Genomic DNA, 17,259 nt, shown 5'->3' with positions numbered 1-17,259 from the left:
AGGGAGATCCTGGTGCCTTTACACTTTCCACCCTCTCCCTCCGAGTCCAGCAGACTGCAGGAGCTGACATGGAAACTCTTTGCAGGACAGAAGGGCACAGTAGGAGCCCCTGGCATCACACAGCACCTGCCTTTTAAGCTGTGAGTGCTTTTTTTGGTGCAGTTTTGGGCTTTTTGTTTCTGAGCAGATGCAGAGATGCAGGAAGCAATTACCACTCTAACTATTGGGGTGGATGCTAGTCACATCCTCCTTTTCCATGCTCCAGCTCCCTCAGGAAGGGGAGAAGTTTCAAGCCTCTTTCTTCAGTGCCTTCTAAAAACACAGAGCCTGCAATGAGCACGCAGCAGTTAAAGGAACAGGGCTGAAATCTTCACAGAATCAGGGATCAATGAATTGCCTTTACCCCTCAGCCATCCCAGCCTGGCTCTGGCTGATCATCACAGCTCCAAGCACTTGGAAGGGCCAAAACCCAACCAAACCGAGCTGCACTCATTGCTCTGAGCCGTGCCCCCAGCACTGTGGTGATTGAATAAGCAGTGTCAGGTCATGGTGATCAATTAATTGGGCACCACAAGAAACAATGACCTGAAATTTGCTTTATTGGAAGCTGGCTGGAAAGAAAAATGGCTCTAAATGTGTCTGAGGCTCAGGACTGCACATCTCTGCTGTCATTTCTCAGACGTGCTTTAGCAGTCCCACACCTGGGGTCCTTTCTTATGAAATATTACAATCTCTGAAGAGATCACCTTGTTTGCCAGCAGGAAAGCCCACAGTAATGGGATGTAGAAGGAATTTTAATCTCTTTTTAATTATTTTTAGATGCCCACTTGACACTTCCATCAGAGCAGGAGATGGAAAGGCTGGAGGGAGTGAAAAGCACTGCTGGAGCAGAGAGATGGTGCTGGCTGGGGATGAGATCCTCCTCTATCCCAGGCTGGGCTGTGATGTGGTACCCCCTGATGCAATCCCCTTCCCTCACAGGCCAGGGGGAGGATGAGACCCCCCTGGATGTGATCCCCCTCCCTCCCTTCCCAGGCAGGGCTGTCACAGGGACACAGGACAGGCTGGCAGTGCCACATCCTGGACCCCTCTGCCTCCTCAGCCTCATCCCAAGCTTTCCCCAGCCCCCTCCAGCCTCTCTCCACAGATGAAAAACCCAAGCCAGGGCACTTGAACTACTCCAGTTCCTCCAGAATAAACTCAGTTCCAGCCCAGTGACTTTGGCAAAGCCATCACAGATTTACACCAACACCAAAGAACCAAACTCCCCAAGCCCAGCACATCCAAATTAGTGGAGTTTTGGGGATTTTGCTCAAGCTGATCCAGATCTGCCAGGAACAGCTGGGCCAGTGGTGGGACCAGTGCAGCTCTTTGGGGCTGGTGTAGCTCATTAAGCCAAATCCTAAATCAGGAATTTTTCCAGTTTTCACTTTCTGTCATCCCCTCTCTCCCTAAATATCTTTTTATTCAAAGGACATAAAAACCTACAGCAAAGCAAGAAAGGTAAGGAGTGGGGGAGAAAGGAGTGTGAATTTAATGCCAACCCCAGAGCATTGGGGAAACACCTCCCTGGTAAAATATTGATAGTCTAAAGCCACGAGCACCTTGATTTTAAATCCTCTGGATAACACATGACAGCTCATCAATACAAACTTTCAGCACAACTGCTAAAATATAGCAATATATGCTAAAATATAGCAGCATATACACCATAAATAGTAAAATAAAAAAATATATATAGTGTATAGACATAATATAATGTTCTAAATAGCAAGGCTGATAAAAGCCAAGCGAGCTCTAAAAATATGGCAGACAACACAAACTTCTCCACTTACCCCATAATTCAAATGCTGGTGATCTTTTGCTAAAGTGCACTCATGAATGCTGCAATGATGGAGCTGTAATTGTAATGGAGTCATTTAATTTGGATTTGGATGGAACAGCCGAGCTCAGAGCAGACAAGGCATAAAATTCCCGTGCTCACGTAAAGGTTAAGGAGCTGGTCATTGAGGGAATTGATTTGGAGTGCTGAGCTAATCTTGTGGTTTAAGTCAGAATGTCACTTTTTATCTAATTTGTGCTGAAAACATCTGCAAACACCAGTGCAGTGGTGACAGGCCAGCAGTGAGTTTTGAGCTGGGTCATCACACAGGTCACTTAGCCCAGTGTTGTGGCAGTTCTCATCTGCTGCCACGATTCACTCTGGGTGCATCACTGAGTGATGCCTGAAAATTCCAGGAGTGAACAGAAATTGCTGCTACCCCACTGCCAGCATCCTCCAGGAAGGGAGAAAAGCAGCTGGGCTGCTCCTGCACAGCCAGACACGCACGGAAAGGCAACAGAGCCACCACGACTTGGAAAAGGAACGCAGTGGCTGCCGTGGGAACGCTCATCCCAGGCTGCACAAACAAATCCAGACATTGCATTTATTCCCCGCTCTGCCTGAGCAGCTGCCACAGCCACAGCCGGGCACCTCGAGCACCCCGGCGGGCACCGAGCGGATCCGTGGCTCGGGGTTTGTCACGCTCAGCCCGGGAGCTTTCCCGAGCCCTGCGCTGGCCCCAGGAACGAGCTCTGACAACTTGTGTCAGCACAGCACGCCGTGCCTGCGATGGACAGCAGGGCTCCCTGCTCAGACAGCTGCTGGCTGCAGGACAGGCGGGGCAGCGCCGCAGGAGCCGGAGCATCGCTGCGCACGCAGGGAGCGGGGCTCAGCTCCGATCTGACACGTTCTGGCCGGGGGGGCTCGGCACAGCCCCTCCTCTGGAGCTGAGAGTGTCTGAGAGATCAGCCACACAGCCAGGGGCTTGTGTTAGCAAAGTCTCTCTTCTCAGCTCTCTCTCTCTGTTTGACCCCAAATACAGCGTGTGCACGAATTCCAGGACAAACCCAGCTCTGGTTTATCACAGAATGTTCTGAGTTGGAAGGCATCACAAGGATCATCGAGTCCAACTCTTGAGTGAACAGCCAAGAAAGGGATCAAATCCCCAGTCCTGGCGTTGTGAGCACCAAGCTCTGACCAAGGGAGCTGATGTTTCCCTCTCCACTGCCCCACTGCAGGGCAAACCAAGAGCCAGCAGTGGGGAGGGCAGGACACAGCGAGGTTGGCTCTGCCTCAGGACACCAGACCACAGCCAGGGGCCTTTGCAGAGCTGCCAGTGGCCCAGATCCCAGGTTTCAAGGGGAAGCAGAGAGCACAAAACCAAGCCACCCATCACCACCTCTTGTCCCTGCAGCTCTGACACTCTGAATGACACCCAAAACATCAGGCTGAGGTATTTGTACCTTAAATCTTCAAATGCTGCCCTTGAGCATCGCTGAAGGCGATCTCTTAATTCCCCTTTCCCTAACACAGCATCTGAGGGCAAATCAACACTTGGTTCATTTTAGAATCTCCCAAGGATTTATTAGAGGTGTACTGTCAATCACTCTGCCGCTCTTCCCAAGCAAAACGTTTCCACCACCACGACGTGGGTCATAAAAACCCTTCCCAGATGCGAAAACAGCCCAGGAGCTCAAGAAGGTGCCAGCACAGGGCAAGTGATGAATTTATTGCTGAAAGAAGTTCAGCTCACAAGGAGACAATTTCTAAGCTGCTTTTTCCTATCAGGAGCATATTAAGAAAATATAGCTCTTGGCAAGCCACGTCCCCCAGGAATTATTTCTGTGCAGGAAGCACTTAGTTTCACTCAAAATTAATAATGTCTAAAAGGCATCAATTACATTATATTAGAGAACAAATAGAAAGTGATGTGAATTACCCAGCAGAGTGGGATGAATTGGAGATGAAGTCATGGAGTAGAGCATTCCTGACACCTGGTTCCTCTCCATCCCAATGCCATAACAAAATATGTGGGGGTTGCAATCTCCAAGCCACGAAATTGCACACTAACAACTGAAAGCTTACCCTGCTGTTGTCCTAGCTTTAGGAACAAGAGGAAAATAATTCCTACAAACCTTTCCTCTGCTCTCAGGATTACCAGGCACTCATTTCCAGCCTGGAAGTCGTGCCCTTGCCCAGGGCACTGATTTAAAGCCGGGGCAGGGAACACACAGGTCGGCAGGGAAGAAGTGTTCAAAGCTGTGCAAGATTAATGTTCTGTCAGAGGGAGGCTCCACATGGAACAGGCTCCCAACAGAACCACTTTAGCTTATTATGGAAAAATTAAAGCACAAACAGCTGGAAAACAGCCTTGTCACGCCAGATCCCAGCTCTCCATACGCTGCCTACAAATTGCTGCTCTAAAAGTCGATTCTCCAGCTCGATAGGTTTGTGCCTCGGGAACATTCCGAGCGGAACCCACCAGCCACAGGATCAGCTCTGGGGATGGTTTGGGACACTCAGACCTGGATTTGCCTCAGAACCCCGCGTTTCAGGCGAAAATCCCACAGTTTATGGAGTTCTCCCCCCACATTAAAGCTTTTATCGATAGCCGTCGATGCTGTTATGGGCTACAACAGGTCTCCGGGGCATGTGGAGCCGTGCTGGGAGAGCGGGAGCCCTCAGTTCAGTTGTGTAACCGTTCTCCTTCTCCCCCTGGAACATTCAGAGGGGAATCGGGGATCTGCTCCTGCCTCAGGGACGATGCAGCCCTTGGGGGGGTCTGTTCTGCTTCTCCGTGCCTCAGTTTCTCCATCTTTGCGAGGAGAAACCCACTAGAGCGTCTGGAGTACGTCCCTTAAAACCCGGCTCACGCATATTTCCGTCTTCCACGAGCTTCCCAGGCTGCAGGCGAGCCACGAGCAGGCACCGCTGCGTTTCAGAGGCGCGACAAAAGCGCAGGACGAGCCTGCCGTGCCCGGAGCCACCGCGGCAGCCCGGTCCTTGCCGTGGGTGGCACCGCTATTGCCACCGCAAACTTTCCGGCCGGGCTCCGCGCACGGCTGGTCCCGCACGATGTCGCCGGCGCGATGCAAACGCGGAGCGGCTCCGCTCCGCCGAGGGCTGCGGGCTCCCAGCGCCGCGTCCCGGAGAGCGGCACCGGGGGGCTCCGCTCCCACCGGCTGACGGGGAGGGACGCGGATAAGACCCAGGGAGGGAAGGGAGGAGCGGAGGGGGCACCGAGAGGCAGAGCGGGACGGGAAGCGCAGCGGAGCTCGGGACAAGGCGGGATGGAGGAAACATCCACCGGAGCCCGGAGCGGAGCCGCCTTACCTTGACCGCCTCGGCGTGGGTCACCCTGTCCAGGGACTTGCCGTTGACCCCCAGGATCTGATCGCCGACGCGCAGCCCCTCCCGCTCGGCCAGAGAGCCCGGTTCCACCAGCGACACGTAGATGCCCACGCCGTGCTCGGCGCCGCCGCGGATGCTGAAGCCCAGACCCTCGTGGGCTTTGCTCCGGCGCAGCGTCACCTGCCGCAGCTCGCCCGGGACCACCGGCGGCGGGGCGGGGGGCGGCGGGGGGCGGCCGGGCGGCGGCAGGTAGGGCCCCTCGGCCGTGTACTGGTCGAAGAGGAGCTGGTCGGAGCGCGGCAGGACGAGGCGCAGCAGCGGCAGCAGCTGCCGGCGGCGGGGCCCGTCGAGGAGGGCGCGCAGGGAGCGCACCAGGTCGCAGACGTTGCGGCGGCCGTGGTAGGCGTTGAGGCAGAGGATGAAGCGCTCCCGCTCCGCCTCGCTCAGCAGCGCCGTGAGCGCCTGGTGCAGCCGCCGCACGTTCGCCGAGAGCGGCCGCGGCGCCGGCCCCGCCGCCGAGCCCAGCGAGCCCGACGAGGAGGAGGAGGAGTGCACGGACACGCCGTCCAGCTCCGCGCTCATCGCCGCGGCACCAGAACCGCACCGGGGGACGGAGCGGCCGGGCAGCGGCGCGCCGGGCGGGAGCGCACCCGAGGCGGGCAGGAGCGGAGCCCGGCGGGGCAGGAGCGCAGCCCCCCGGGCAGCACCGGTGCCGGCCGGCCCCGCCGCTCCACCTGTCCGTGCGCTCGCCCGCGGCTCCCCAGGAAGTGACGCGGCCGCCGTTGCCGGGAGACGGGTTATACAGAGCGGCCCCGGCGGCGGGACCGGACCCCCCCCGCCCCGCCCCAGCGCCCGCCCCCGCGGGACCCGCAATTAGCGCTCCCGCTCATCAGCGCTCATCAGCGCGCCGAGCCCTGCCCGCGGCTCAGCGCGGCGCCCAGCCCGCGCAGGTGGGAGCTGCGCAGGATGGAAAGTCCTGGCAGCTTTCCTCAGCCCTCCCGGGATGGATCGCGTCCATCCCAGAGCTTCCGCAGCTTCCCTCCATCCCAGCATGGCGAGCGCACTCGGGGTGCGGCACACACGGCAGAGGACACTGGGCAGGGATCGGTTTACACCTGAGAACAGCCTGCCCCGGCACACGGAGCCGTTACCTGACCCGCGGGGCTGTTTTTCCATTGCCCGGCGTGCCAGGTGTGGGATTGTTGTTACCTCACAGTGCTGGGCACGGTAACTGCTGAGTTACGGTGCTGGGGACGTGCCCGTTCAGCTCAGCACAGGCTTTGTTTTCATCACACCTAAACGAAATTCAGACACATCTGCTACTGACAGGGTGTTGAAGGAATCAATGATTGGGGGAGCAGTTTTTAAAAAGGAGAAATTTAGATTAGATCTTAGAAAGAAATTGTTCTTAAGAATTGAGTGAGGGTGGGCAGGCCCTGGCACAGGGAGCCCAGAGCAGCTGTGGCTGCCCCTGGATCCCTGGCAGTGCCCAAGACCAGGCTGGAAGCAGCCTGGCACAGTGGAAGGTGTCCCTGCCCATGGCAGGGGTGGGATGAGATGATCTGTAAGGTCCCTTCCAACCCAAACCACTCTGTGATGTCACGTTTGGAGTCCACCCCAAACTCCCAGCAATTAACTCCTCATTTAGCAAACACAACCAGGACAGAGAAGCCCTTCCCGTGAGGGATCCTGGTGGTCCAGATCCCATGATCAAGAAGCTGGCAGGGCCTCAGGCACATGGATAGGTGGGATTCAGGGAATCACATTCCCACCTGGGATGCTCCTTACACAGGTAACCACCCTCTTCTCTGCCTCCACACCCAGAACTTGTGACCTCAGACCCAAAAGAGAAGCATCAGGAATGAGTGCAGAAATCCAGGAACTGCTTTTCTGGTTGCTGGATGAATTATTTCTTACTACTTGAGGTTTGAGTTTCTTTTATATCTCTGGAACACCTGAGCAAAGACCATTTTCCATCTCAGTCATTTGAAATCTTTCTGTCTTTGTTGAAGTGCCTTCCATCTGCTACAGTAGAGGAGGATTAAACCTAATTCATCAGATGAATCTTGATAGCAGTAGGATTCATTTTGTTCATGGATATGATGGAAGAGCTTAAACAGCTGCATTACAAGTAGCTTTATATATTAAAGCTTTGTTGGAGCTCTCAATGCCTTGTTTAAAACAAAACTAAACAAAGCAGATTGCTAATTGAAATTCGCATTCGAAGTGTGGCTGATAAATAAGCAGATGGAGCAGTCAACATTACTGGAAAGAAAAGGGGACAATATAGGACAGAGAAGTGAGTAAAAACAAAAATACGCCTACATCAGCCAAACAAAGTGAGAGAAGGGCAAACAAGGTACTGCAAGCCTTTGAATTGCACCCAGACACGATGTTGGTGCTCAGTCCCGCTCAGACTCCTCTATTTAAAGCACTGCTGTTCCCACCAGCACAGTGTCTGAGCTCCTCCAGCCTTTTTTAATCCTACACGAAGACTCCCAAAGTGTGAACACGAGCAGATGCAGTGAGAGCTGCCCCTGCTCTGCGCTAGCTCCAGCCTGGAGCAGCACATCCATCCCTTCCCTCTGCAGCAGAGTGTGGCAATGCCCAGAGCAGAGCCACCAGGGCTGCTCCATGGCCAGAGCTGCCCAGTGCTGGCACTTGGTCCCTGATCTTTTGATCTCTTCTCCAGAACATCACAAAGTCAGTTTCCCAGTCCCAGAACAACTCCAGTCCAGTGCTAGCCAGCAGAAACACACGGAGTAGCTGCATTTGGGAATGATTCTGTTTTCTTGCTGTCACTACAGCCCTGGCAGCAGACACTGCTCATCCTTGGGGTGCCCCATCCACTTGCTGCTGCCACAGGACAGCTCTGAGCCTTGCTTTTGGATGTGATTCCTGTTTTAGTTGCTCCTCAGAGAAGTTTTACATTTAGACTGTTCACACGTTGGCAAGTTGGATCGTTACCACACACTCCAGACAGGGGCTCCCACTGCTTTCCCTTTGGAGAAGAAAAGGATTGAGGTCTTCTCATGGAGCCTCAGCTTTGACGTGGATCTGATGGATTTCTGGGGGCTTTGTCCTTTCCATTGCTGTAAACACTAAAGCCAGGCAGTTGAGAGGGAGCAGCACATGGCCTTGGGCCAGAGGGGAAAGAGCAGCTTTCCAGAACCAGAATCATTCCCAAATGCAGAACCAGAGGGTTCACGCAGCTCTTGGGCTCAGGAGTGTTCCCACACCTGAGCAAAACCTCTCCAAACTTCCTCAGCCCAGGTGATGCTGCTGAATAAATGCTCCCCATCAGTGTGCAGTACCTGTGCAGGGCTGCAGGGCTCCAAGGGCCACATCAAAGTGGTCCTTCAGGATTGCTTAGGAAGAAATTTGTTCCCTTTGAAGGTGGGGAGGCCCTGGCACAGGATGTCTAGAGAAGCTGTGGCTGTCCCATCCCTGCAAGTGCTTAAGATCAGCTTGGAAAGGGCTTGGAGCAAGCCCTTGGGATGGTGGAAGGTGTCCCTGCTCGTGGCAGGGTGGTAGGACAGGGTGATCTTTATGGACCTCCTAACCCAAACCATTGGTGGTGAAGCCCCATCCCTGGAGGTGTCCAAGGAAGGCCTGGATGTGGCACTCAGTGCTCTGGGCTGGTGACAAGGTGGGGATCAGTCAGAGGCTGGACTTGATGATCATGGAGGTCTTTTCCAACCTCAGTGACTCTGTGATGATTTGGAAAGGGAGCTCTGCCAGGGGGCAGTTGGCAGCAAGTGCTCAGGGCAGAGGATCAATGCCAGGTACAGACAGCATCACCTACAAACATCCTCTGGAGGCAAGATTCATGGACACTGAGAGTCCACAACAATTCCTGGGACAGCTCCTGGCTGAACTGAACCTTTGATAATGGTGGGGACCTGACAGACACCAGCACAGGGACCTCAGCACCCACTCACAGTGGAGAGCTCCAGAGCAGTTTGGCACTGCTCATTCCCAGCTTTCAGCTCCACCACCTGCCTTGCCCAGCAGAGTCTCTCAAGGCCAGCAGGAGCCCAAAAGGTGTTATTCTTGTGAGTTTTTAAACCATCCTTGCAGCACAAAATAATCCCATGCGTTTGCTAAGTGCCACCTGAATAAATTGCCTAACCTTTCCGCTTTAATCCGCTGTAATCACTTTCCAGAGGCACTCTTTGAAAAGTGAGCTCTGTGTTTCCAGAGCAGCTGTGCTCCTAATTAAAAGGCACTGTAGCAAGAAGCCAACAAAACCTAATTCTGCTTGGAAATGCCTTGCTGCAGTTGGAGGACTGAGGTGAACTGTGAGGAGGGCCAGGGAGGAAGCAGCAGCTGCCTGTGCTGCTTAAGAGAGTATTAGGAGAGGGCTGGCACTCGGGGCTGCCTCTTGGCTAAATCCCTGTTTAGCAGATTGGCTCCCAATCCTCTGCCCTGGCCAGGCTGGTTTGCACAGCTTGGACATGTGCAGGAATCAGCTGAGTGCTCACAGAAGGAGCCAGTGCAGAGGGAAAAGCATCCAGAGGGTTTTCCAGCAGAACTTCTGGGTGCTTTGCTTCCAGCACCATTCCTCCTGCAGCAAAGCTGAATCCAGCACAGTTCGGGCTCACAAGTTCCCCACGGTGCAGGGAGCAGGCTCAGGCTCCATCTCTTCAGCTCCAGCTATAACAGGCAGAAGTTGGATTTGAAGGAAAGCCGTAGGAGCAGTGAGAAATCATCTTTTCAAGGGAGATTTTCTGAGCTCTGCATTAGGAGCATAAACCACTCACAAGAGGAATATTTCCAATGAATGGAAGTTGCTGTGCTTCATCAGACCAAGTTCAGTTTGACACATCCCAGCTGGGGCAGGTCCTGAAAAGCAGGGTCCAAGCAGGCAGAGGGGGTAGGAAACTCTGAGACTCTTTAAATCCTTCTGTATCTGCATATCTACAAATCTCCTAAAGCTCAGTGCCACACTCAGACTGTACCTGAGCAAAGCCAGCCCCAAACAGCTTCATTTGAGTGGGAATTTGGTGGTTTCCATTGTGCAGGAGAACATCAAAGATGAGAATTTTAACACCAAACCCTAATGTTTCCATGGGGTGGACACCACAGGGTTAGAGTTTATCAGTCATTTAGATAGTGTGGATTAAAAACTGAATCAAATCAGCCAGCAATAGTTTCACCTGTATTCCCAGCCACATTTTCATTTCAAGCCATTGTAATGCTGTGACACTTACTAAAACCCTAAGTCAAAGCAACTCACATTCAAACAAACCTACATTTGCTCCATCTTCTGATGAAAAAGCCTGTTCAAGGAGCAGAAGCTCCCCCCGATTTGCCTGCAGTGATCTCTCCACAGTGCCAACACCACTGAGTGTAACCCTGCATGGCAGAGCCAGATGATTTAAGAGCTGCAATCCTCCTCCCCTCTCCAGCAATTTCTTGCACTTATGCACTCTCCAGTCCTGCTTGAAATGCCTGAAAGAAAAAGCCACTTGCGTCATCAGCTTTTTTTTTTTTTTTTCTCCTTTTAATGCCCAGCACAAATCACGGCTACGTCACGATGTGGGCCTGGGTGTCACAGACAGGCAGAGCTGCCACTGGCACAGGATCAGGTCAGTGCCACTCTCTGATTTGGGCACCTCGGCTGTTCAATTTGGTGTTTAAGGCCACAGAGCCTGTTCCTGAGGGCTGACTGTCCTTGGATGGGACAGTGAGTTTAGTGAGCCTGCTCGGTGGGAGGTGTCTCTGCCTATGGCAGGGGATTGGAGCTGGATGAGCTTTTAGGTCCCTTCCAAGCCAACCCATTCTGTGATTCCATGATTCTAAGGCCATTTTAGGACTGGGGAGCTGTGCCATAGGGAGCACCTGCAGAAGGAGGCAGCCTTGGGCCTGTGAATAATTTGCTGCACAGGACTGGATTTAATCACTCTGTAGAAATTGTCAAACGAGTCCAATATTGCCACAGTTGAGCTGCGTGGCACAGGACTGGCTGGGAAGTTGCAGCATGGAGGGGGAGCAGAGACTCTTTGTCCTCAGTGGTGCCTTCCTTCACGATTTGGGGTTGACCTTGTGCACAGGGGGTCACAAGGTGCAGATTGATGCCCCCAACCCTGAATTCTCCTCTTGCTGGGTCCATCACTGCCCCAGCCCAGTCTCCACCCTTCAGGCAGGGACTTCACCCTGCTGGAGGTCTTGGCTACTCTTGGAGTGCAGCACCTCACACACAGGCTGGGATGTTTTACTGATAGAACCATGGAATGGTTTGGGTTGACCTTAAAGATCATTGTGGTTCAACCCCCTGCCATGGCAGGGACACCTCCCACTGTCCCAGGCTGCTCCCAGCCCTGTCCAGCCTGGCCTTGGGCACTGCCAGGGATCCAGGGGCAGCCCCAGCTGCTCTGGGCACCCTGTGCCAGGGCCTGCCCACCCTGCCAGGGAGCAATTCCTGATTCCCAATATCCCATCCATCCCTGCCCTCTGGCAGTGGGAGCCATTCCCTGTGTCCTGTCCCTCCCTGCCTTGTCCCCAGTCCCTCTCCAGCTCTCCTGGAGCCCCTTCAGGTCCTGCAAGGGGCTCTGAGCTCTCCCTGCTGTGAATATCTTTGTTCTTTGTTCGACTGAACTGAGAATATCCACACCCTGGAGCCTTCTCTTGTCCAGGCTGAGCAACTCCAGCTCTCTCCATCTCCAGAGCAGAGGGGCTCAACTCTCAGAGCACCTTCACATTCCTCTCTGGACTCACTTCAGCAGCTCCACATCCTTCTTATGTCAGGGGCTGGCTGGGAAGTACCAAATGAATTTGGGAGAAGTACAGTCCCTTTCTGAAGAGCTCTGTTAATATATCCACCAATTCCACATCAGACCTGAGCACTGCAGAGCTCATTTGCACAAGTTCAGCCTCCCAGCAGGTGGGAAAATCAGGGGCTTCACTCACACTGGGAATTGACAAACTCATACAGAGCTAATCTAATTGGAAGGTATTTATCTCATTTGAAAACATTTACCTAATTCAAATACATTTATCAGTCTGGTTGTGAAAGCCTGTCAGTCTGGCAGGATTTATGGGCCAGCTTCCCAAGCATTTCTGCAGTGGTGGAAGTGACTGCAGTGGTACAAACTATCCCTGCAGGTTTGCATCAGGAGCACAACTCAGCCCTGCCAGCAGGAGAACTCAGCTGCAAGGACTGATTGCACATCTGGGGGGACAAACTCCAGGGCAGAAAGCGGGGTGCTCCTTACAGCTCCTCACTGAGACTATTCCTTTCCCTCTGCATCCATCTGTGCCCCACGGGAAGTGCAACACCAAAAATTCCCATGGAGCTCATTCCTGCTGTGACAGCCCTGGAATGCTGCCAGAGCACTGGGAAATTCATCCTCAATTCCCACACCACTGCTGGGAGTTTTGCTCCCCGTTCAACCATTGCCACAGGAACACAGGATTGAGATCTTGGAGGCCTGGGGCCTCCAGTGAGCATCTCTCCTGGTGGGCGTGATTTACACCGAGATTCCTCCACTCACTCAGAGGATAATGGGGCTGCAGGGTCACACTCTTCATCCAAAGCATTGCTCTCATCTCCTCCAGGCTGCAAACCCATCCCTGCCAGGCTGGAGAGGGATGCAGAGCTCGGGGCTCCCTTATTGCAGCACTGCAGGAAGACAATCAAAAGAAAAAGTTAATGAGGTACTAATCATTATAGATTTGTAGTATATAATGCCATAAATACCCGCTGCCATCGATTAAATGTAGTGGGGCAAAGACATCTAATCCATCATCTTGGCCATTTGATTTTTCAAAATTCATTTCCTACCATCAGGGAGATGCCAGAGGCCCAATCTCCTGCCCAAGAAGCTGGCACCATTCCCTCCCTGCACCCATCACACTGTGGCCTGCCCAGACCTTCTCACGGGGCTCTGTGAGGTTCCACTGAAAATCCCACCGAGAGGAATTGGGAGCTTGGAGAGATAGGAAAAATAGGCAGGACAAGCTTGAATCCTGGGTCCTTTCTCTGTTTCTCTGCAGGTTTTTATTTGTTTGTCTCCAGCCCAACCCCTCTGGTTTTCTTGCAGAGATGAGGCTTTTGTGAGAACAAATATTAGTTTTAACAAACAAACAAATAAAAAGAAGGAAAATCTGTTCTTGATGTTAAAATCTGTTCTGAATGCCTTAAGTTCTCCTAAAGTGACAAATGGCCAAGGGAAAACAGATCAAAAAACCCTCTCAGAGATGTCATCACAGTTCTGAAACTTGCCAGAAGGCAGGAAAAAACGCTCTGGCATCTCTTAGGGAGACAAAGGTGACAAAACCCAGCTATAACCAGGTGTAGGTGATGGGCAGTGCTGTGGTAAAGCCTGAGTAACTCCAGAGCGGCGGGCAGGCAAAGTGGCAGCGCTGGCAGCCGAGGATGAGACTAATTAGGGCTGCGATCCCTGCCCCACACGCGCTAATGCCCGCGGATAGATCGCTAATGCTCTCAATTCTTGCTCATTAGCACCGGCAGCAAAGACAAGACAAGCGTGTTATGTCATCGTTTAAATCCTGTCACATTTCCCCAATGACTCTGATTCCGTTTTTAAATATTCATTCTCCTCCCCCGAGGCAGGACTGCCTTGCCCCGGGAGCTCCGGATTCCGGAGATTTGCTCCAAGCAAAGCTCTCACAGCCGCACTGAGCCCCAGCCCTTCCCCGCGTCCCGCAAAGAGGAATCCCCTGGTGGGAACATTCAAGGCATCAGCTCATGCTCCCCTAATTTTCCACATGAGTTTACACCTCAGATTGGAGTTAAACTGAGTATTTTCCAGTCACCTTCGCACGAGGAGGGAGTCTGGGGCCGTGCATCTCTGCATGAGCAGGCACACTCCGGTTCAATAAGCACAAAACACGTTTGCAGCATGAGCCGATGGTTCTTGAGTCAACTGGCAGGAGTAAAAAGAATAAATATTTACAGACACATCCTGCTCTGATCTGTGCCAGCTAGATTTATATCAGCTCTCACTCAAAGGGGGGTTTCAGCCTTCTGCCCTCACTGCCCAGTGAGCTGCTGGTGGGGTTGGGGGTGTTGGAAGGGCTGGAACTCCTTCCATAGGGACCCTGACCTGGGAATACCCAGGAACACTCAGCACAGAGAGCAGCAGGGGTGGGAGGGCTGTGAAATCTGCCTTGAAACCCAGGGCAGGGCACGTAGAAATGGTCACAAACACACCCTGTCCAGGGGGAGGGAATATCTCCTGAATTCAGCACAGGCTGCATCAGGCCCATTCACTCTTCCCTGCAGCAAACCATTTCCACAACCATTTTGTAGATGCCAAAGAGGGAGGAGACCTGTCCAGGGGCACGTGGGACAGCCCAGAGCAGCTGTGCCATCCCCCATCCCATCCCATCCCATCCCATCCCATCCCATCCCATCCCATCCCATCCCATCCCATCCCATCCCTGCCTGGTTTCCCCAGCTGGGCTGGGGGATCTGTAGGGATCTGGGCTGGTGTTCCTGGAGGATCTCTCTCCTACCTTCCCTTTAGCACTGCAGACAGCACCAGGAGGGCTTGATGAGGTTTTTGCTGCAGAATCTCCTGGGAAAAGGCTGAATTGCTTTTGTTCCAGCAGCTGAGGGTTTCAGAGCTTGCTTATGAAAGCAGGGAAAAGAAGAAATAACAGAAACAAGTGGTTGGAGTCAGATGTGCATTAAGAGGAAGGGTTTACACTAGATGGCACCTGATCTCATCACTGTAGATGCAGAAGGTAAAGCCAGCAGGATTACTGTAGGGAATGATGTTATTCCTTCCCCAGGAGCTGTCTTTGTGGCCCTCCCTGGGCTCTGGGCCACGCAGGAGGAGCAGCTCACCCTGCAGCCAGCACTGCTGTGAATGTTAAACACCCTTTGCACAGCCCCGCTCGGAATCTCTCTCCAGGTGCTGGAGTTCCCTGCTTTGCTCAGCCCAAGCTGCTTCCAGAGCCACAGAGGTTAAACGTGCCCAGCCTGTTTCCTGCCAGGTTTCTCTCGGTGGAAGCACAACCTCCCTCCGTGGAGGCAAAGGCAGTAAGAAGGGCTCTGTCCCTCAGGGACTTAACTCTAAGAGGCAGCAAAGCTGCTGCAGGGCCATGACGTGGATAATCCAGCAGATCCACCCCGAGCACTGCGTGGCACAGCAGCCACCTGGGCATGTGGGGACACTCCAGCTCTGCCACAGGTGTGGCACAGAGACACCAGAGCCTGATCCCACATCAGGGGATGTGGGATTCCACCCCTGTGAGGACATGGAAGGTGCTGAAGACACAAAATAAGTGGCCACGGTTTTGGCAGCTCGCAGAGGATGAAGGGTTTGCAGGAACCACTGCTCCACACATCCACACACACATGGAATGAGTCAGGGAATTGCTGTGGGAGAAGAGGGAAGAGCTGCCAGCTGGGAAGAGGGGCTGAGCCTCAGGCTTGCTCTGGTGCAGCACATCCTTTCTCCTGCTGCCATCAGGAGCCAGACACTGGAGGAGAAAGCTGGCCTCAGTCTGTGGGCACAGTGGCCATTCCTGAATTACCAGCCTGAGCCTGGATCTAGGCTGGATGGAGGGGGCTTGGAGCAAGCTGGTCTAGGGGAAGGTGTCTCTAGGGGGTGGAATGAGATGGTTTTTAAGGTGTCTTCCAACCCAAACCAGTCTGTGATTGTATAACCTGAGCTAGAGCTGCCCACCCCATCCTCCACTTTCTGCCCCTAAGTACCATCAACAAGATTCCCATTAAAAAAAAAGCTGGTAAATAAAAATCTAAATGGTGAGTGAGGAAATTATTTCTCTACAGAAGCAGAGCCAGCAACAAGTCTCAGCCCTCTCCTGAATTATTTTGCCTCCACTTGGATCCTCCCTGGACTGGGGAAGGGATTTCTGCTCCTGGCAGCCCCACAGCACCTCTGTCACATGTCTCAGAGTGTAAGGTCACAGTTGTGCTGCTCTGAAGACATTTGCAGGCAAATTACTCTGCCTCTCCCAAGCACAGACACTCATTGCTTCAGCAGGAGGCAGCCAGCAGATTACATGAGGTAATTTAGTAGCTGACATTAAAAACACCTCATTTAGCCTGGAATAAAAATATCTCCATTCAACCTAAACTATATGAAGATAACTGAATTCATAGCAGGTTTTTTGTAGCTGCTCACCCGGGCAGCTGAATGGAGACTGCAACTCAACATCTCCCTGTCACTGTGTCCCTGCTGGAGAGCAGGAATGCCAGCAGGGCCTACAGGAATAGAGGGATTTCTCATGGGGCCTAAACCTCCCCCCTGGTACAACAGATTGAATTTTCCAGCTTTCCTGGATGAATTACTTTTTACCTTCTTCCTGGTGTGGGCCAAGGCCTCCAGCTAAGAGAGCAGAGAGATGAATTTTGCTGCATTTCAAGCAGCTGTTGCTCTGTTTGGTTTAATGCTGTGCTGTGAGCAGAGCCACGGCTATGGAGAGAGAGTTAATAATGTCCTGAATGAGACAAGAGCCAGGGAGAGGAGATGGAATGGGATGCAGGGAGGAGGGATACTTTAAACACTGGTTTATCTGACAAATTCTGCAGTTATACATCCTCTACTCTGCTTTCCAGCAGACAGATGGAAACAATTTTTACATGGCACAAGCAGAGGAGAAACAAATGAACTCTTGCTTCCAGTGCAAGACCCAGCTGCACAGGTGCCACCTCTGTAACCTTTGGAGACCTCCATCATTAAGGAACTACCACAAAAAAGGAAAATATAATCCTTGTCTGCCCCATTTTGGGGGCAGCAGGTGCTCTGAGGTATTTGGGATTCACCCAGGCATCAGTTCAGGAGAATCTTCCCCAGCAGCTCCAAGATCCTGCCTTTCAGCAGCAGAACCCAGTGCTGTTACCACTCCTGCTCTCACAGTAGCCCCCAAAAAGCACCACTGGCAATGCCCAGGGTGCTTTAATTTGGGATTCTCCATCTCAGTACTTCTTTTCCTATTATCCACAAGAGGCAGAATTTGCCATTCCCCCTGCCACGGCGGCTGCCAGCAGTTCAAGGTGCTGGTGCTCCCTGTACCTGCCCAGGCAGGGAGGACTCCCTGGAGGTACAAAGGTGCTGTCCCAGTCCTCTGCTCCCACCACACCATCA

The 17,259-nt window shown here is 53.1% G+C and overlaps 1 protein-coding gene and 1 long non-coding RNA gene across 2 annotated transcripts in view; one reads left to right on the top strand and one right to left on the bottom strand.

The window, feature by feature from the left end:
• WHRN (whirlin) overlaps window positions 1-5,885 on the bottom strand; it is a 52,928-nt gene extending 47,043 nt beyond the window's left edge. The window contains exon 1 of the mRNA XM_053962369.1: window positions 5,156-5,885. Within this exon, the coding sequence (XP_053818344.1) occupies window positions 5,156-5,755 (600 nt within the window). The 5' untranslated portion in view covers window positions 5,756-5,885. The remainder of the gene's footprint in view (window positions 1-5,155) is intronic.
• Window positions 5,886-6,908: 1,023 nt separating this feature from the next.
• LOC128798610 (uncharacterized) lies at window positions 6,909-13,284 on the top strand. The gene is made up of 4 exons (XR_008434482.1): window positions 6,909-6,965; window positions 10,691-10,764; window positions 12,734-12,832; window positions 12,966-13,284. It is a non-coding gene; the product is annotated as an uncharacterized LOC128798610 (long non-coding RNA).
• The last annotated feature ends 3,975 nt before the right edge of the window (window positions 13,285-17,259 follow it).

Source organism: Vidua chalybeata, chromosome 21 (genome assembly GCF_026979565.1).
Source record: "Vidua chalybeata isolate OUT-0048 chromosome 21, bVidCha1 merged haplotype, whole genome shotgun sequence".
In the NCBI taxonomy this organism is placed as follows: domain Eukaryota; kingdom Metazoa; phylum Chordata; class Aves; order Passeriformes; family Viduidae; genus Vidua; species Vidua chalybeata.
This window is presented reverse-complemented; position numbering and strand designations above follow the sequence as displayed.